The sequence below is a fragment of the Polypterus senegalus genome, chromosome 12 (genome assembly GCF_016835505.1).
Source record: "Polypterus senegalus isolate Bchr_013 chromosome 12, ASM1683550v1, whole genome shotgun sequence".
In the NCBI taxonomy this organism is placed as follows: domain Eukaryota; kingdom Metazoa; phylum Chordata; class Cladistia; order Polypteriformes; family Polypteridae; genus Polypterus; species Polypterus senegalus.
In genome coordinates this window covers 110431176-110453401 of record NC_053165.1, presented here as the reverse complement: position 1 = coordinate 110453401, position 22226 = coordinate 110431176, and the positions used below count along the sequence as shown (strand labels likewise).

Below are 22226 nucleotides of genomic sequence, written 5' to 3'. Positions count from 1 at the left end.
TCTGACAATATATATAAAAAAATTCCAAATAATCAATTAACAATTGATATTAAAGCAATAAAAACTAACCTAACAAACACAATATGAATTATCAATGACAGATCTATGGAGCTAAAAACCTTCCTTGACCATCTGACAGATATTCATAGAAGAGAAGGGTTTTCAATCGCTTCACAAATGCATTGAGGGAGTCGGCAGTTTGGGTGGAGGTGGGCAGCTCATGCCACCAACTAGGAGCTACACATGAAAAGAGCCAGAATTGAGATTTGACACCACACAGAGCTGGCATCACTGGACGTTGTTCACTGGCAAGCTTAAGATGAATAATCTTAGTAGAAAAACGTTTAAAATTACTAAGGACAAAACCAAAGAAACAGGAGAATTTAATTCAACCAAAAAGATTCAACCAAAAAGCAAAAGCATACATTTGAAGCAATAATTCCAAAACCAGAAGTACTAACTGAAAATTCACTAAAGAGACACAAAATGGCAAAATGAAAATGGCCTCGAAGAGACAAGAAGGTAGCCAGACGACTACTAAACCTTAGCAAAAAGAATAAGCAGACAGAGGAGCGACAAACCCAGCAAGCTCCACTTGCGAGTGCTACAAGAATGAGGCTCTGGTAACAGCTGGCTTTTACGGCCCTCTGGGTAACTGCTGCGCCTAAACCTAAGGACTACATTTAGTGCAAAATTAGAACAATGAGAAACATGGGGGGGATTGGCTGGGGTGAAATTACAAACACAAGGAAGCAAAACATAAACAAAAAAACAGTGAAGAAGTATGAAAAAAGAAAATAAAAAAAAAAAGGGTGAGGCACTGTGATGCCATCATAACAGATAATAAGCTGCCTTAGGAAATTAAAATAGACTCTAATGCATACTTGAAATAATTATATATTTCATGCATAAGTTAGCAGAATGAATAATAATTTATTATGTTTGCTCACATTTACTCAAATTCAGTGTATAATGCACTACATTACCTGATTTATGGAGTAATATTGTGTTTTCAGAGAATTATTCCACTCCTTCACTCCTTGCTGTGGAACTTTGGCCTGTGCTTTGCTTAGGTAGATAAACCTGTCTGGTAACTTAGGCTAAGAACTAAGCCTTTGGACCTTAAAGCAAAGGTTGCTGGTTCAGATCCCTACAGTGGGTAACCATAAGCAAAACCACTTAACCTGTTGGAGTGTGCATGTGACTAAATTGGACAGTGTGTCTTCTGTGCTCAGCCACTGGCTTTGAACATTAGAACAGGCCATTCAGCCCCTCAAACTCACCAGTCCTATCCACCCAATTCTTCTAAAAAAGCATCAAGTCTAGTTTTGAAAGTTCTTAAAGTCCTACTGCCTACCCCACTACTTGGTAACTTATATCAAATGTCTCTGGTTCTCCGTGTAAAGAAAAACTTCATAATGTTTATGTGAAAATTACAGTTTTACAAGTTTTCAACTGTGTCCCCATGTTCTTAATGAACTTGTTTAAAAACAGCATTCTCAATCCACTGTACTCATTTCCTTCATAATTTTGAACACTTCAATCATGTTTCCTTTTAATATTTTTTTACTTAAACTAAAAAGGCTTAGCTCTTTTAATCTTTCTTCATAGCTCATCCCTTTGCAAGCCTAGAATCTGCTTAGTCGCTCTTCTCTAAACCTTTTCTAGCGCTGCTATGTCCTTTTTGCAGCCTGGAGACCAAAACTGCACACAGTACTCCAGATGAGGCCTCACCAGTACGTTATAAAGCTTGAGCAGAACCTTCTTGGACTTGTACTCCACACATCAGGGCGTTACATAACCTAACATTCTGTTAGTCTTCTTAATGGCTTCTACAGTAAACACTGTCTGTGCCCTCTCAGGGTTGGGAGCGAGATTCTGCCCCAAGTGGAGGAGTTCAAGTATCTTGGGGTCTTGTTCATGAGTGACGGAACAATGGAGCATGAGATAGGTGCGCCGTCCACAGCGATGCGGGCTCTGCATCGGTCTGTCGTGGTGAAAAAGGAGCTGAGCTGTAAAGCAAAGCTCTCAATTTACCAGTCGATCTACGTTCCTACCCTCACCTATGGTCATGAGCTATGGATAGTGACCGAAAGAACGAGATTGCGAATACAAGCGGCTGAAATGATTTTCCTCCGCAGGGTGTCTGGGCTCTCCCTTAAAGATAGGGTGAGAAGCTCAGTCATCCGGGAGGGGCTCAGAGTAGATAGCCGCTGCCCTCTGCATCGAGAGGAGTCAGATGAGGTGGCTCGGGCATCTGATCAGGATGCCTCCTAGACGCCTCCCTGGCAAGATGTTCCAGGCATGTCCAACTAGGAGGAGGCCCCGGGGAAGACCCTGGACACGCTGGAGGGACTGTGTCTCCCAGCTGGCCTGGGAACACCTCGGGATTTCCCCGGAAGAGCTGAAAGAAGTGGCCAGGGAGAGGGAAGTCTGAGTATCTCTGCTCAAGCTGCTGCCCCCGCGACCCGACCTTGGATATGCGGAAGAGGATGGATGGATGAGTGGTGTGACTCCCAAGAAGTTTCCTTTTTTTTTTTTTTTGAGCACATCCAGAGGTGGAAGCATGGTTGGGAGATGTGCATTCCACTTTCAGGAAGACTACATTGAAAAATCCTAAACCGGAATTGTGCTGCACCACTTCATTCCCAGGTAGCCTCACTTCCCACCAGACACCCCTCACATAGATTGTCAGGCATTTTGTTTGTGTAAATATGTAGCTGAATATTGTTAACATCTCACCAGAAATGTATGGAATGGCACAAATGGATATTGAGTGTTTTGGGCAAAACCTCTAAGATGCAGTTTAGTTAAAATAAAATAAAAAAAAACTTGAGGTATGTGTAATGTGCATTTTCTATTTATATAGTTAATGTGGTGTTCTCAATAAATATTCTTCTACTTTAGCTCCCTGAAAATTCTAGAGTTTGTCTTGTAGGTGGCCAAGGCCTGAATAGCTCATAAATATTCAGTACAGGATGGCCATTGCCCAAAAAGAGCAGTGACACAAGCATGTTTTTAAGCCAGTTATTTATCTATCTGATTGGATATGCTGAAATATTTTGTCATCTTTATATAGCTTAAGGCCATGTTGAACAAGGTTCATTAATCAAAACCATTCCTCGCAATTGGTTAGTGTGTATTTTCATGATATTCCTGTATACTGCATTATCAAAACTACTCTTTTCAATTTCCACGTGTTTAGAAACAAATAAATGGCTGCGTATGACCCAGAACTCCCTGCTGCTTTCATATTATTATAGATGAGTTTGTGCTGAAAACAAAAATATTAAACTCTTTGCAATCACTGCATGTGAAGCTGAAGACATCTACACAGACTTTGTACAAGTTCCTTGGTTGAGCCTCGGTTGAGCCTGAGAACCCTAGGTGTTAAATCTTAGATTTATTAATTGCATATGTGCAGCTGAAGAAAGACTGCTCCACGTCAGCATCACTTCTACTGTTATGGGAAAAAATGCAACTGAGCGTATTCAGTATTTCTAGTGTCAAATGTTATTTGTTCTGCAAGAAGAATCTACCCATCCGTTTTTGAAACTACTCATACGGTTTGGTGCTCAGCACTGAGCACCTTCACTTATACAGGGTCAATTCAGAGTCACTAATTAGCCCAACACACATGACAAGAAATCCATCCATGCAACTCTCCATTTTCTTAACCTGTTAATCCAGGGCAGTTGAAGCCAATCCCGGACAGGAAAACTGACAAATCCAAATTCCACATGGCACACGGAGAACATGCACACTCCAGTCAGACAGTTCCAAAGCTGAGGTTCATACCCAGGGCTGTGCTAACTGCTGTGCCGCCATGTCACTCCTATCCTACCCAAAACAGCCCCAGTGAATCAGCAGGTCTGGATGGCTGGCTCTCAGAACGGGTGCACCTTTAGATCACACGGTATGCTGCTGTACATGTCAGGCTACTTCATCCATATGCTTTTTCTTTCAAACTAAACACAGCAAGATGGCAGCTGCATCTAAATCCTGCTAATGACTTGATACCAAATGGAGCTGAAAGCAATCATCCAAAGCACAGATTTATAAAAAGAAAAAAAAAAAAACGCTAAACATCAGTGGCAAGCACCTCACAGGCTGTCACCTACAAGTACTTCTAATTTAAAAACGATCACAGTCACTGATGTTAAATATGGGATGGATTTATCAATAATAAATGTACTATGCTAGATTTGTAAATGTTTCCATTAAATATGGGGGAAATAAAAGGCCTGACATTCAAATGCAGGAAAATATATGGGATTTTTTTTTGTTTACCATTTTTTTTTGACGGTTCTTATTATAGAGGCCTCGTATTTGGAACTGGTAAAAAAATAAACAAGACCATCTACTGTAATATGAAATAAAAACTTTTAGTAGTCGAATCTGAAAAATCTAAAAAAAAAAAAGAATCTGGGAGTTATAAAGCAGAGCTCATTCTCATCCTGAAAGCGTTAAGAGGCTATAAAAAAGGCTAATAAGATGCTGGGAGGCATTTCGAAAATGGATTATAAATTACAGACACTAAAGCTGAGGCTGCATAATGCTAAGTTTAGATTTCTAAGGAAGATTTCAGAGTCTTCTGTAAGCCTGCTGCATGGAGGATGTGGAGGGAAAGTAAGGAAGCGTTGAAGAAAGGGATTGCAATTCAAATGTGGCCCTGAAAAGAATGCCAGGAAAATCTAAACATGTTCATGGGGTGAGATACAAGGATCAAGTGGGTATTAACAGAAAAGCAATGCACATATAAGACGACTTTTCCAGAGGTTTTGATGGCAGGTAGAAGACAGACAAGCAAGAAATAATCGAATGAAGCAAATGGGAGGAGCAGCTCTCATGGCAATAGCATTCTGTCTCGGTTAGGAGCCATCAGCTCAAGTTTAGGTTCAGAGACATTGTTGAGTCTATATAGTACGATGAGATTCTTACTTGCATGTCTCTCAAAAACTAGATTACAATAACAATATGGCACCATTAAACATGGTGTTAGATGATCTTTACGAATAAAGCACATGTTGTTGTCAGTATGAGTGGCTATTGTGTAGCCTTATGGTCTGTAGACAGAAACTGTCCCTGAGTCTTGTGGTACAACTGCTAATGGTTCTGAATGGAGGAAAGGGAAAACCAACTGTTCAGGATGGCTGAGGTCTTTAATAATGCTGTTGGACTTTCTAAGATAGCATGTGTCATATTTGGTGCCCTCTAATAATATTAGCACCCTTGGTAAATAAAAGCAAAATGGGCTGGGAAGAAAAATGAGTACTTTTCTATTATCGTGATGCAAATCGTATTATCGTTTTAAAAACTAGGCAACCTAAGGGGATATTAACATTAGGGACCTATAGGTAATTTTGCTTCACTCCCACTAACTTTAAGGTTAGCATTTGTGGTTAGGGTAGGCCAGTCTACTAATTCTAACAACCCAAAAATTAAGTAACTGGGGCGGCGGCCCCACTGATTTGCGTGACGATAATAGAAAATTACCAAAAAATGTTTTCATTGTTTATCCTCTTGATCTCATCTCATCTTCTCAACTATTTTTCCTGCTGATGGCTGCAGGTCAAGCAAGTCAGCCCGGACATCCCCATCCCCAGTTTAGATTTCAGCTCCAGTTGGGGAATTCCTATGCGTTTCCAAGCCAGGCAAGAGATATGATTTCTTCAGCATGTTCTTCGTCGGCCAAAGGGTTTCCTCTCAGTGGAATGTGCCTGGAGCAGCTCTATTGGAGCATCCTTCAGACATGCCAAAACCACCTCAACTGGCTCCTCTTGATCTGGAGGAGCAGCGACTTTACTCTGAGGGTCTCCCAAATTGCTGAGCTTTCCACCCTATCATGAAGTGCCAGCCCAGCCACCTCATTTCTGGTGCTTGCACTCACAATCTCTTCTTTCGATCATTACCCACAACTCATGACCATAGGTGAGGACAGGGATGTAGACCAACTGGTAAACAAAGAGTTTTACCTTTAGACTCGACTCCTTCTCCTGATTGTTCATTCAAAACAATAACACAAATTAAAACATTAATTAAAGTAAATTAATTTAAAGGAAAAAGAATCTTATTTACACATGTAACGGTCGTCTGGAATACTGTATGTGTGTGTCACTGTGAGTTTGTACCTTTCCCCATTCCTGTTATTACTGGAATGGCTTAATTTGTAAGGGGGGGGGGAGCACCTGGCTTGGAGGGCCAGCTGACTGTATGGGGAGGAGCCAACAGTATGTAAATGAGGGCGGGAAAAAGGAGAGAAGAAGCACAAAGCCAAGAGAGAAGCAGACGCCATCACAGGAAAAGGCAAGAGGGAAAGGATTGACACCGCATGGAAAATGTCAGGTAAACCCAGGTTCATTTCAGGACAAATTATTTTTATTTTCTGGTGAAAGGTATTCAGGAGAGGACCTGACAGGCCAGCACAGGAACTGTTGATCAGGAGGTATGGTTCGGCACCTCATTCCCCACTGCAGACTGAGCTCGACATTCCAGACAGATAATACAGTGGTGTGAAAAACTATTTGCCCCCCTCCTGATTTCTTATTCTTTCGCATGTTTGTCACACAAAATGTTTCTGATCATCGAACACATTTAACCATTAGTCAAATATAACACAAGTAAACACAAAATGCAGTTTTTAAATGATGGTTTTTATTATTTAGGGAGAAAAAAAATCCAAACCTACATGGCCCTTTGTGAAAAAGTAATTGCCCCCTTGTTAAAAAATAACCTAACTGTGGTGTATCAAACCTGAGTTCAATTTCCGTAGCCACCCCCAGGCCTGATTACTGCCACACCTGTTTCAATCAAGAAATCACTTAAATAGGAGCTGCCTGACACAGAGAAGTAGACCAAAAGCACCTCAAAAGCTAGACATCATGCCAAGATCCAAAGAAATTCAGGAACAAATGAGAACAGAAGTAATTGAGATCTATCAGTCTGGTAAAGGTTATAAAGCCATTTCTAAAGCTTTTGGACTCCAGCGAACCACAGTGAGAGCCATTATCCACAAATGGCAAAAACATGGAACAGTGGTGAACCTTCCCAGGAGTGGCCGGCCGACCAAAATTACCCCAAGAGCGCAGAGACGACTCATCCGAGAGGTCACAAAGACCCCAGGACAACGTCTAAAGAACTGCAGGCCTCACTTGCCTCAATTAAGGTCAGTGTTCACGACTCCACCATAAGAAAGAGACTGGGCAAAAACGGCCTGCATGGCAGATTTCCAAGACGCAAACCACTGTTAAGCAAAAAGAACATTAGGGCTTGTCTCAATTTTGCTAAGAAACATCTCAATGATTGCCAAGACTTTTGGGAAAATACCTTGTGGACTGATGAGACAAAAGTTGAACTCTTTGGAAGGCAAATGTCCCGTTACATCTGGCGTAAAAGGAACACAGCATTTCAGAAAAAGAACATCATACCAACAGTAAAATATGGTGGTGGTAGTGTGATGGTCTGGGGTTGTTTTGCTGCTTCAGGACCTGGAAGGCTTGCTGTGATAGATGGAACCATGAATTCTACTGTCTACCAAAAAATCCTGAAGAAGAATGTCCGGCTATCTGTTCGTCAACTCAAGCTGAAGCAATCTTGGGTGCTGCAACAGGACAATGACCCAAAACACACCAGCAAATCCACCTCTGAATGGCTAAAGAAAAACAAAATGAAGACTTTGGAGTGGCCTAGTCAAAGTCCTGACCTGAATCCAATTGAGATGCTATGGCATGACCTTAAAAAGGCGGTTCATGCTAGAAAACCCTCAAATAAAGCTGAATTACAACAATTCTGCTAAGATGAGTGGGCCAACGTTCCTCCAGAGCGCTGTAAAAGACTCATTGCAAGTTATCGCAAACGTTTGATTGCAGTTATTGCTGCTAAGGGTGGCCCAACCACTTATTAGGTTCGGGGGCAATTACTTTTTCACACAGGGCCATGTAGGTTTGGATTTTTTTTTCTCCCTAAATAATAAAAACCATCATTTAAAAACTGCATTTTGTGTTTACTTGTGTTATATTTGACTAATGGTTAAATGTGTTTGATGATCAGAAACATTCTGTGTGACAAACATGCAAAAGAATAAGAAATCAGGAAGGGGGCAAATAGTTTTTCACACCACTGTATGTAAAGTATTACGAATACATTATTTTTTTTTTCTCTTGCTCAGATTTCTGTATTAGTACTGTATGTGTTTAAGTGTTTTGTGTCGTAATTTGTGTTGGGTGGGAAACGCTGCAGCTCAATATTATGTCTCTAAGATTTTTTTGTTTCAGTAAGTGTGTCTATCTTCTTCCAATGATTATTTTTTACTTAACCCTGCTTTCACTTGTGTGTCTCTGTACTTGAGGGTGGTGTAGTAGGAAAATAGTGTTTGTCACTCGCGCCCCCAATTATTTTTTTTATTTTTTTTCCTTTCCTGCTGCTCTAGGAGGGCAGCGCATATTATAATTGTGCCAGTTTAAAGAGCGGTACACACATGTGACACAATGATTGGCACTTTCAGAAAGTCAAATTAGTAAAATCAAACTGAAGTACAGTCCTAATTATATTTTATGGTTTTAAGTTCATCTAAGTGAAAAGGAACACTTAAGCCATGACTTCCATTTTCATTGGGGTATAAATATGGGGTGACACATTAGCCAGATACCTTTAGTCATCCATCACAATGGGAAAGATCCACAAATACAGTAATGAACCAGTGACAAAAGGTTGTTAATCTTCTTAAATCAAGAAATGGCTATAATAAAACAGCTAAATGGTTGAAAACACTCATTTCCACAATCAGGACAATTGTTTAATAAGATTAAAGCAGCTGGAGATGTTAGGAATTAACCTTGAAGAGGACATGTGTCAATACTGACCAACACACACCGTGAGGAGGACAGTTCAAGTTTCCAAAAGAATCTCCAAAGATCACAAGCTGGAGAATCGTAGATGAGAGTTGGGTCTTGGCGTCAGAAATCCCCACCACATACATAACCACAATTTGTTTGGGAAGGATACCAGAAAAAAGCCTCTGTTGTCATCCAAAAAACAAACTCGAGCACCTATAGTTTGTTAAACATTACTGGAACTTTCAATGAGACCAAGTTCTACAGTCAGATGAGACAAAAATAGCAAACAGCAATGGTGAGTTTGGTGGACTTTGCAGAAAATCACCTCATCGCCACTGTGAAGTGTGGCAGTAGATCTTTAATGAAGAAGGAATGTTTGGGGCAACTTGTTAGGACACATGCTGTCATGGACTCCAACAATCAGCAGATATTATATCACAAGCTGTCTTCCTTTGTCAGGAAATGTAAATTGGGCAGTGGCTTCCAAGTCTATGTATTATTTGAGTTGGGTGAACTGGCAGTAGTGGTGTAACTAAAGGCAGTGTGGCTGGGCAGTTGCACCAGAACCCATGTGGCTGGGGTCCCACAGTAAGTACATGGTTGTTGTTTTAGGCTTTGTTGTTAACACATTTGCCTACTTGACATCGGAATGAAAAGGTTAATGATCTTGCCATCCCCACAACTCGATAAACATCAATTATGACTGTTGACCTTTAATGAAGCTTACATACTTGATGGGTCTCATTGATGAAGGTCATTTTTTAATTGGATTTCATTTAATTTCATGTGAGGGGTGCCAATTTAATGTTTTTGCACTTGGGCCCATCACAAGTTTAGCTGTTGGTTGTTTGGGCGTCTGGAACAAAATGTGACATTCTTGAACATATTTTGCTAAGAAATGGAGAAGAGAAGGCAGTAAAGTAAGATAATAGGACCAAAATGAGATGAAAGGAGTAAAGACCAAAGTGGAGACAGACTTGTTCAGGTCTAAAACACAGCGAAACAGGAAAAAAGCGGATACAAGGGAACAGAGTCAGATACCGCACGCATGGAATATTGATTGGTGTTGCAAATGACTATGAAAATGGAAATGAGACTGGAATAAAATAAGAACCGAATTCCAGAAAGATCACCAAGAAGGCTGACTGCCTGGTGCTGCCAGACAGAAATATTGTACACCAATTGAGAGGGCAGATCTGTGAAAGATGGAAGTTTGGGCATGTCATTTCATAGTAGGGGCTCCGTACAATGCCAAAAATCAATCGGATAAGACAGCAATTTTAACTGCTCTTTGACGGAGGCACCAATCACAAGCTTAATGGACATTGTCACAAATGGAGAGGTAAGAGCAGCATGCAGTGTTATTAAAGAATGGATTTGTGTTAACATCTCTAAGACATCATCTCAAAAGTAAAAAGGGGCAAGAGCCAATCAGTGAAAAGAAAAGCAATAAATTCAATGTAGAAGTTTAGGATGTAGTCAATAATAAAGACAGCAGTTTAAACATGGAGTAAAAACATTAAAGAATTAATGTTATGTTAAATATAACATTAAAGAAGTCACCAAGAGTAAAAATAAAAAGCACAAAGTAAAGTTTAAACTAGAAAAGTCAACAGATAAAGGGCAACAGTGTAATGGTCTCATTGGTGAGAATGCAAAGACAACATCCAAAACTGTGGCATGGAGGTAAAAGCTTTAAAAGAGCAGGAGGAAAAATTCTTAGGTTAAAACACCAGAAGGTTAAAAGTAAATATGATCATCAAAACCCAAAAAAGTTAAGTACATGTCCAAGCCAAAGTTCTAGACCTGTCTAATGGCCTATCCTTAACTAAAATATGGGGATTGGGATTAGCAGGCCCCATCTTAAGTATTATTATTACTCATCACTTGGCTGATGCCTTTCTCCAAGCCGACTTACAACATTAAAGATACAATTAGTTGTATTTTTTTTTCTAATTGGAGCACAGGCAGGTGAACTGACTTGCTTCTGGTCGCCCAGTATCAATAGTGGGATTTGATCCAACAACTTCAGGGTTTAAAGTCCAAGTCTTAACCATTAAGTCACACTGCCTGTGACTGTATCATGGCATCACACGTTGCACTTGCACGTGGTGTGGCCATAGGACACCACCTCAGATGGTGACCCAAAACATCAGCACAATAGCACTGCAATGATGTCACCATAACAATGTTCAAATTTTACAGCCTTAAGTAATACGCATTAAAATTGCATAAACTCGGTCTAGACCGAATCCACACATTCCCAAACTGAGATTCAAGACAAGCAGACTTAATGACTGAACAGCAGATGAGTATCTACAGCCTGTTTAAATTGAACCGAAAGAAGGCAGAAGAGTTCAAGATGTCCACGAGGTAACAGTCATCACTGAATACAGTCAAGGAGACACAGTCGAAGGCAAACCACAGTCACCGAATTTCAGTCTAGCAGGTAATTTGTGGAAAGAGATGAAGCAGATGATTCCAAAGAGAAAAGCTCAAGCTGTTAACCTGCCCGAATATGGGGTCCACTGAGATAGTAATAAATAAAGCATTTACACTTGCAGCAAAACTTAATGTTACACTGCAAAAAAAAAATCACAAAATAAATTTCAAGCAAAATGTGTACCAGTCATGCATGAAAAAAAGCGTTTAGTTCCTGTCTGGAAGTGTTTCACTCATTTGTTCTGCAAACATCTGCCTGTCATTTAGTATTTAAATAAAGCTCTCTAATTAAAAAAATAAAACAAATTCCTGGAAGTGTGCATATTCTCAACTAGGATATGGCGTTTGCTAGGTAATGGTGAGGACGGGAATGCAGGGTGTTATTGTGGCACCTTACCGTGTAGTTAATTTTCCAGTGTAGAAAACACAATAATTTGCACAATGGTGCATTTTAGTTTGTCTTTGTGTGGAAAATATCTAGCATGTCATAGTTTTCACAAACGTGCTGCACTCTACTGCAGTGATGTGAACAAGCGACATACCGTATATACTCGCAGATAAGTCGGGACTTGAAGAAGACTTATTATGTCCAAATCTCTACAACCGTTAACACCGTCCAGTCTGAATTACTGTTGAAAGAAGGATGTATCATAATGTTATTGCTTAATTTATGTATGAGTGATGGGCTATGCAATAGGACAAGTTTACCGTATATACTCACATTTAAGTTCTCCCGCGAATAATTTGTGACTTGATTTTACCGTATAATTTCTGTTTTTTTATAATGTTGGTCGTATAAGTCGAATGCGGAAACTCACACTATTTGTACAAAAGATTTTGATATGCTAACGCCCACCTGAGAGAGTAACCATGGTGTGCACTGCCTTTTATTTCTATGTATTGAGCCTACGTGATCACACGGTAATACCCAAACTATTCCGAAGCGACGTTTGCACTGTTTTGTGTTTTTTGTATCTCACACCCTCCTACACCTTTATCATAAGAACATCCCTTATCTATGATGGAGCGTTTCATAAGAAGAAAATAGGAAGCTGGTTTTAAATTAAAAGTCGTTGAAGTGGCGATAATAAATAAATTGGTAACTGCGCTGCTGCAACAAAATTGGATGTGTCTGAGAAACTGACGTGAGATTGGAGGTGGCAAGAAGATGTATGAAATAAATAAATATTATTATTTACATTTACAGTATATAGCCATTTTCTCACTACTCAAATTGAGTGAGGAGCCACTTCAACTACCAGTAATGTGCAACATCCACCTGGATGATGCAAAAACAGCCATTTTGTGCCAGTTCTCTCACCACACATTAGCTGTTAGGTGGTGAAGTGGTGAAAGAGATAGCCAGTTACAGACAGGGGATGATTAGGGACCCAGCATGACTAAGCCATGGAGGGTAATTTAGTTTGGACGTCGGGATACACCCTGCTCTTTACAAAGCTTGTCTCGGGATTTTTTATGATCACAGAGTCAGGACCTCATTTTTACGTCTCATCCGAAGGTCGGCTCAGTTTTTACAGCACAGTGTCTCCATCACTGCGCTGGAACACTGGGATCCACATTCAGACCTCAGGGTAAGTACAAACTGGCCTCACCAACACCTCTTACAGAAGCAACAGCAGCTTTTTATTAGATGGTCTCCCATCCTGGCTAGGCCCGAATACACTTAGCTTCAGGTGGATGACCTCTTCTGAAGTGCAAGTGGTATGGCTGATATTTTATAGAATATTATAAAACTCAAAAAAACCTCTTTGGTGACGTTTTTGTTTCACAATTGTATAGTCACATGCGAAAGGAATGTTAGTGTCAGGAATGCAATGTTTCTTATCCTTACTGACCATAGGACACCTTTTCACCTTTTTAAGTTCACTAATGAACCACATCAGTAACTGAAGAGCCAGTGGCAGTCCCCCATGATGAAACGAGCGAGATTATAAAGAGAGTTGTGCCATTTATGAAATGATCAAGATTAGAGGACCAGGGGGATTCCCTGTGTTGAAACAGATGAGGTGGGACGTGTCCTTCTTAGTGAGATGAGCATGCTCAGAAACGAATATCATGCAGTGCTGTCATAAGCTTCGGCAAACCCATGGGGAAAGGTCACAAGAGCAACTCTGATCCCAACAATGGCCAGATGTGAACCAAACGTGGGCCACAGCCCACACTGCTGTAATGGACTGACCAGAGTGCTACAAGATAATGGGTAAGATGATGTGACAGTGAGCACCAAGAATTTTTCATTAATATGGTTTATCCAAAGTGACTTAAAAATCACAACAGTCTAAGATATGTTTTCATTATTTCTGCACTTGTAGAACCTGGTATGTTAAGTTCCTCTTTTAGGGTGGCACAGTAGGGACGTAATGCCCTTCACACCCAGAATGACACCTTAACCATCATTAAATATTAGCTATACCTCGACTGGCATATTTGCATTTTCGGTGAGTCCACATAAATGAAGAAGCTGCCACAGTTCCCATGGAAATCTGCACAGCTACACCCTATACATCACAATATGGTGTCTTCTGCACAACAATAGCACTAAGTGACTGCATCTCCCCCAAAGAAAGAAAGCTGCAAGGCAAAAACCTGCTGATTGCTCATGTGTGCAATAAACCTGTACATGCGGTATCTAGATGAGAGTTCAAAATTAAGAGATCTAAAGTACTCCTAATGATGTGCTACCACTCTGAGGTCATTCTTTTCCAGAATAAACAGGCAACATTGTGCATTACTTCAGACTTAGGGCTATTTCTCCTGCCCAGATTTACTCGGAATTCAGTTTTCTTCTGATGTGTGTCAGACGATAACAGCTAAAAATCGGAACAATTACTTTAGTTACAGCTGCTAATGACAAGAACAATAGTTCTTTTGTTTTCCACAGTATAAAGCAAACTCTCACTGGAAAAACATAAGAAACCATTCAGCTCATTCAAGGCGGACTGCGTCTTTTTTTTTTTGTTCTGCTGAATCCGTCAGTTCCGATGGAGTGATTTCATTGCCCCTGATGCATAGAACAGACATAAAAAGCCGCATCATGATGTGTGAATAGCAGAAGGCCTCTGGGAACCCACCAAAACTTTGATTCAGGTAAGGATGTGTTTTGTAGAACATATCACAGAGACTAATTAATGAATCAATCTTTAGCAGGGCCTGATTAACTGACTTGAAGGCTGCTTCTTGTTGGGAGAAGATGACGCTGGCCTCATTCCCATCTCCGTTCCCTTAGCATCTGTAGTGCAGGTTGGCGGCAATGCAGGACCGTGGCAATTGAAATTCTAGTGCCGAAAACTTGTTGTTCAAAAGATAATTACATAGCAATTACAGCAAATTGCACTGGGGTTATTATTGCGTTGCAATAACAAAAATTATTCCCACTCCTCCTCCTTCACCCTCCAAAATCTTTCCGGTACATTGATCTGGATCCCATAGCCCCCTGCATTTCAAAGAACACACACTCCCCACCCAAAGGCTTGCACATTTGTCTTTTATCACAAGCCCATACAATCAAATTACCGAGCTGCTGCTCAAACACAAAAGCCATCAAACTTTTTTTTTTCTTTCTCTAATCAAGCTCTGCCAGGATGGCACTAAGAGAGACAGATGGGTCCTTCACTTTCCAGAAGCCACCTTCTCTTGGCAAGACATGCTTTTTTAACTAAATCTTGACATCACCTCTACAAGCTGTGACACTTTATGAACTCTTTTGTTTTCTTCTTTATAATGTTCTTTAAGCTCTGTTGGGATGTCTAGCATTTATGGCATAACAAAACCCAAGCTTTGAACCTCAAGAACCTAATAAAGTGAATCCTATGTGTAGAAAATGGGAGACCATGCCTGCCGAGCATGGTGACGCATGAGGGCTGGCATGCCAGGAACAGCTGCCGCAGTGAAAGCCATCTCTTCATTGAGAGTTAGACCAAGCCATTGAGATTTCAAGGGAACTGCTAGGGGTTTCAACAAAAAAAAAGCCACACTTGCCAATCATTCGTTCATCAACAGGCTACCAAATGGAAGACCTCAACAGCAGACTGGCTTCAGAACAAAGCAAAATGACTTACAGATGCATGTGGATGTTTCGGAAAGCTACACTACATGCATAAGATTAAACTAAGAATTCTAAGAGCTCCCAAAAATTTGTATATTTGTTAATTTGGTCTGAAAAGCAAAGTGCAGATGGCGGACGACATTCTTAGGAACTTGGCATAATCTCTAGGTGGAAATGCTTTAGCCAAAATCAGGCCGAAAGACACAATAAGCCAAATTTCATGTAATAAATAAGCTAAGAATACAAAACAGGCCAGACTAAGCTTAAACGAAAGATAAAAGGCCAAATAATACATAAAGACCAAAGCCATGAGGACGGTGTAGTAATATTATGATAAATATGTGTACTTAGAAAGAAATGCATTCAAAACCAGTTATATTTAGGAGTTAAAACTAGTATACAGTAGATAAACTCTGAGAAATTCTTGCCAGCTAGCCTGAGGGAATACAGGAGGGCTGAGATGAAAGGTCATTAATAGACTAGCATAGGCCTGAACCCCCTTCCCCTTGCAAGAGGATTGCAAATGGGGCTAAATTTACAAAATTTACTGAAACAAGAATGGAATGATAAAGGGATACATCTTATCCCAATGGCCCAGGAGGTACGTACAGCAAGGAAGTTGCATGAACATGAAGACAGGGTGTCAAAGTCCGTCTCTCTCTCTCTCGGTGGCCATATTCAGATAGGCCATACTTTCTGTTCATGCCACTCTGGACAAGGGCCATGCCAGACCACGTTGGAACACAGACTAATTGACATTAAGACAGACGTCACCTGGTACTTTAAGCATACTGGATGTTTAACATGAACCAGGTTGCTTTATTATTATTCTGCGAACATTTTTACTTTGCTTATATTTTGGGAATATTATTTATAATATACGAAAAAATGTGTGACATTTTCTCCAGCCTGTCTTGCTACTCTATCTAATTACCTGGAGTTATGGAATGTAAAAGAAAGAGGGAAGTGCTGAAATGAAGCAGCAGTTAATCTTGACAGTGAGTGTGTTTATGTGCACTTTAATAACCCTGTTATTCACAGAAACCCAGTTTCAAAAATGCCATATATAACTGGGATTCTGGTCTCAGAGAAGCCGAGGTAATGCACATCAATTTTTTAGAAAGTACCCCGGTTATTTTATTTATTTATTTTTTTCATTTGATACACTGTATTAATCTCTGCGGTATATGGCTATGTAAACCCTTACCTGGGTTACAATTAAGGATGCACTTGTCCATTGCACTCAGCTAGCCTGTCCCATGTCCATGAATGGTAGAGTAGCAGCAGCAAGAAAGGAATGGATAGCAGCAGATCCATGCATTTTGAGAGCGATGCAGTAACCACCCTAATACTTAACCTCATCAGCTACGTGTAGAAAATGGTGTAAGTGTCCACAAAGAAAAACTTATTGAGGCAAATGCTCAGACAATTGCATTATTTTTTCTCCTGGGTGACATAGCCTGTCTCAATGTTTCAGATATTGTTAAATTATTAATGATGAGCTGATCATACAGTGGGCGGCATGGTGGCACAGTGGTAGCGCTGCTGCCTTGCAGTAAGGAGACCTGGGTTTGCTTCCTGGGTCCTCCCTGTGTGGAGTTTGCATGTTCTCCCCGTGTCTGCATGGGTTCCCTCTGGGTGCTCTGGTTTTCTCCCACAGTCCAAAGACATGCAGGTTAAGTGCATTGGTGATCCTAAATTGTCCCTAGTGTGTGCTTGGTGTGTGTGTGTGCCCTGCTGTGTGTTGGCACCCTGTCTGGTGTTTGTTCCTGCCTTGTGCCCTGTGTTGGCTGGGACTGGCTCCAGCAGACCCCCGTGACTCTTTTTCGCACAGCTAAATGTTTTGCTAAGGTAGAACTCCGTAAGTGGACTGGCACATGTGAACATGAGCTTTTACGAAATCAGATTTCTGCTTCAATCTGGTTAATGACCTCACCTTGGATTTGGGTGTGCATGTGTGTATGTCATAAGAGTATGGGATTTGGGGCATTCTGTTGTGGTCTACATAATAAAGAGTATAAATGAGAGAACAAGATCTCCTTAGCAACACACCCTAACAAAATAACCAGGCAATATGAAAGGAAAATATTCCAAACCTATCAAAAGAAAGCTAACCTTCAACAAAATAACCTAATTTTTCAGATGATAGGTGATCCATAAATAAAGAGAACAAACTCAATGCCCCAGTCATTATCCTCCTTATCCATTAGCCAAACACCTGCATCAGAGGGAGGCCCTGCCCCCTTGGGCTCTAAATGATGGAAAGAGGATTAACAGCAAACTGTTTTTTACTGACAATGAGCTTGGAAAGGGAGAAGGTAAAATAGAATGTAGACCAGGAAATTGGTATTTTCATACAGAAACAGAAAATTGAGCAGATTTTAAACAAGGAGTCAGAAATACGCCTAAATAAGCCGAAATTTAAACTGATCATCAAAACCAAATTGACAAAATAAATGCGATGAAAGATCCTTAACAAACTGAATAAACATCCTCTAATTCAGCGTTTTTAAACAACTGGATCACAGGCTGTTTTTGGGTTGTGGGTTGTCTGCTCTTTATGAAGGATGCCTGGGGATCTTTAATGACCACAGCGATTGAGGACCTCAGTTTTACAGTCTCATCTGAAGTACAGAGTCTAAGTCACTGCACTGGGGCATTGGAATCCACACATAGGCCCCAGGCTAAGCTTCTCCTGATGGCCTCACTAACATTTCCTCTTAATCAGACGTAGAAGTGAAAGCGAAAGTCAAAAGAACTAGAAAACCTAGCACTAAGGCTAACTTTATGGTAATACTTGTACAGGAGATTCATCAGCTGAGGGATAGCAGGTGTTTAGAAAGGTTCGATATTTATAGAGTCACATACAGTGACAACAGCAATGACACTCAACGGGACATTTAGTAAACAAAAGAAAGGAAATAATAATTTAAAATTTTACAAAACAAAGTCAAATTAAAAAATGATCCATAAAACAGAACAAAACATAGAATACCCCAAAAAAACATGTATGGCAGACATTTATATTACAACGTTGATGTTAGCTTATTTTAATTATTAGAGACACTAGATATAAAGTCTGGCCTGCTTGTTTAATGGGTCTCAAACGAAATGCCCCAAATAGCTGATTTAAACCACGGGATCATAAGTGCAGAGTGGCACCATGGCACAGTGGTAATAATGCTACCTCACAACAAGGAGACCGGGGTCCGTGTCCCAGGTGCTCTCTGTGTGTAGTTTGTATGTTCACCCCGTGTCTACATGGGTTTCCTCTGGGTGGGTGTTCTGGTTTCCTGCCACATTCCAAAGACATTCAGGTTAGGTGGGATGGCAATGGTAAACTGGCCCATGTTTGTGTTCACCCTACGATAAACCTGCCTTGCACCCGAAGTTTGCTGGGATAGGCTTCAGTGACCCTGCTCAGGGTAAAAGAGTTTGGGAAATGAAGAGAGGAATTGTAAGAGCAAGGTCATTGGTCCATTGTTAAAAGCAACAAAGTACATGAGAACAAACTCTGGTCAGTGAGTGGCAAAGTTCTGTCAGAATATCCTGGGTGGCTTTAACAAGGAACAGAATTGCAACTAATGAATGCTATCAGTAAAATGTCAGTGAACTGCAGTGATATGAACCCAACAGAAAAGGAACAAACAAAGAAAAAGAATTTAATTAACCAGCGCAGACTAGCTCACCCTAAATAAGAGACATTATCGGACAGCTGCCAGACACTGGTCTGAGGAGATCTAAATAATCATTGTCATTAATGCTCCTATATGACAGCTAGAATGCAGCACAGGTAGCTCACCACAAATTATTTTAATAGCTTAATATAAACCCATATGTTTGTCAGATACTGCTTTGCCAAGACAGCAGAGCGACTAGTGGGTTATGATTAATACGACAATGACCTGACTATAAATAAATTCTGCTCAAAGTCTGTCTCCTTGGCTATTCCCAAAAATCGGTGCTTCTGTTTTTTATTAAAGGTATATGCAAATGCTACAATGGAGTTCTGAAACAAATTCATTTTATGACATGCTTCTCTTGGTTATACTGAATGTTCTTGTTTAGCATGCACCTAAATCAGAGGCTATTCTAGTAAATCATCATATGAAGGTCAATTCCAGGGGCCATAGGCTTTAATCATAATGAAGCTCCCTGTGGCAACATTTGTAAAAATGACTAATTGACTGTTTTATTAATTGATTGACCAATCATAGTCAGGTTATGGAAGCCTTCTGATAGGAAGATATTCAGTAATATCCACCTCAAGCCATCCAAGTAAATATGTCCATTTAATTGTTAAAGAACTCATCTAACATGATCCACATGAGATTTGTATTTGACAAAACCCAACAGCTGCTGGTCTTAAATGTGTTCTTTTGTAATGCAGGTGGTCTCATAAGTATTTTTTGCTTCCTGTTATTCCATAGTTCCTCCAGAGGATGCATTTAATTGTCACTGACAGTTGATGTTTAAAATGAAGGCCCTGGGTACATTTAATGTAATGTGTCTAGCACTGAGATTTTACAGTTGACTAATTAATGACACATTTCAAGTCTATGATAGAAGCCAACATTAATGTCCCCCTTCCCTTGCCCAGACAGACAGACGTCCATTGCAGAGAATGGTAAACACTTTCTACTCACTCAGGATTTCCCATAGTTGTGCACATCAGGGTCAGGGTGTCCCCTTCACGAAGAACTCCAGCGGGGTACTGGATCTTCACCTTTGGCGAGTCTAAAACACATGCAGAACACCAATTAGGAACAGCCACTTAAAAAGCATGCCTATGGTGAGAGTAGAGAAGTCAGGTGAACTCGCAGTTCTGAATTAGGGCCTGCACAGCGGGGCTCTGCTCAATCAGTCGCTGGGAGACGGACTGGGGATTTTTTGAAAATGCAGCTGACAGTTTCCCGCAGTGCTCAGAAATGTTTTTCAGTTTGACCTCAAATTTATTTAGCGGTAATGTAGGTAGTGCTTATGCGCCAGCTAAATTTTTTTGTTCCATAAAGTAGTCAACACAGAAGGGCAAATGTAGCACTTGGACATAATGAGCTGTTTTCTCAGGGGTCTTGGATCGCAGTCACCGCTCACCGGGTGAAAATTGATCAGACAGACAAATTGCCACAGTGACAGATAAAAGAAAAAAAAACAGCAAGTCATACAAGAGGAGCAAGTAGTTGTGGCTAGAAAGCTGACAGAGACAAAGGCAGATAGATGGATAAGATAGACGGGTAAAGAAAGACAGGAGTCAATGCCGAGTGGGAAAAGAGATGAAATAACACCGTGCAGAGAAATGATGATGGAAAAAGGGACAGTGAAACACAGGCAGATTGCAAGTACTGGGAAAAAGTATTAGCCCCCTTCCTGATGTCCTCTAATATTGCAAACTCTTGACACTGAATAATTTCTGGTCCTCAACCAAAATCTAATATTAGATAACAGACATCTGAGTGAACAAATAACACATGTTCTTTAAAATTATTTTTCAGGAAATACAGTATCAATTAGTATTGTGGGAGAAAGTAATCACCCCCCTGGTAAAATCAACCTAATCAACATTATAATTAGAGACAGCTGATTTAACACAGCTAAGCTTGATTACAGCCTGGCCTGCTCTGCATTAACCTCACTTACCATCAGAGAGCACTTGCCTTTAGATTAGTACATAATGCTTCAGAAAAGAAAAAAAAAAAGGTTATTGATATTTATCATTCTGGAGACAGCAAAAAAAAACATTTATTAGACTCTGGAACTCTATCGAACCACATTAAGAGCCAAATCAAAAGTTCTTAAAACAGAGGTGGCCTCCCAAAATTATTATTATAATAAAATTACTATTATTAATTATTTTAAAGCCACAAGATAAAATCATCTAGGAAGGATAACAAAAAAAAGAAGTAGCATGGCAGTAGCAAACATCAGTGTTCGTGATGCCATGAAGAAACTGGCAACAATGGGCTTAATCATTGAGTAGCAAGGCAGAAACCACTGCTACCAAAGAAGAACATACATACTCAAACACAGGAAGCAGTTGTTTGATCCCCACGCCTTTGTGCTATAGAGTGACGAGAGAAAAGTGAAACGTTTTGAACAACACAGGTTCTGTTATGCCGAGCGTAGAGCATGCAAAGCATTGCACAGTAAGTTCATCATACCATCAGTCAAACATGGTGGTGGAAGTGAGAGGATGTGAGCATGTTCTGCTGCCTCAGGACCTAAACTTTGGTGTCTGGTCATCCTTCTGTGATTTGCACCTGGCATGCAGTTGGGTCATGCAGCAAGACACATCTCCAAAACACAAAAGTAAACCGACATCAGAATGGCTGAAAATAGCAAAGATTTCAGGTGGCTTGGACTTAAACTCAAAAGAGCTACTGAGACAGGCCTTTAAAAAGACAGTTTATGCTCAAAAACCTAACCAAAGTTTTTGAATTAAAGCAGTTTTGCAAAGAAGAGGAAGCTAAAAAAAATCTTCTGTGGTGAAGTGAAAGACTGATGCTGAATCACAGGTTGTAGTCTTTGCAGCTAAAACTTACTAAATGTATAAGGGGACTACTTTTTCATAAAAATTCAAATTTTATAATTTGTTGTATAAACAAAACTGCAAAAAATGTTTCTGGCTCAACCAAGGGCTCTTTATATAATAATACTAGGGGGCTCTGCCACCTACTCGCTTCGTTCACCAACTCCCAGGCAGGCACTACGTGGTAGCCACTTCACGGATCTGCCGCTCACGTATGGGGAAGAGGATGTACAATTTAAACAGATTGTTATTTTCATGGGAATTGTTAAATATGCATAATAGACCTAACTATTTTACATTACAGTGAGTAATTAACCATAGTAAAAAATAGTAAAGCGTAATAAATAAAAAGAAAATT

At 40.3% G+C, this 22226-nt stretch overlaps 1 protein-coding gene across 3 annotated transcripts in view; it reads right to left on the bottom strand.

The window, feature by feature from the left end:
• The window catches only part of cadm4 (cell adhesion molecule 4), a 734387-nt gene that overhangs the window by 89947 nt on the left and 622214 nt on the right, over nucleotides 1-22226 (bottom strand). For all 3 annotated transcript variants that reach the window (XM_039773253.1, XM_039773252.1, XM_039773254.1), the window contains exon 6: nucleotides 19989-20079. In XM_039773253.1, the coding sequence (XP_039629187.1) occupies nucleotides 19989-20079 (91 nt within the window). The remainder of the gene's footprint in view (nucleotides 1-19988; nucleotides 20080-22226) is intronic.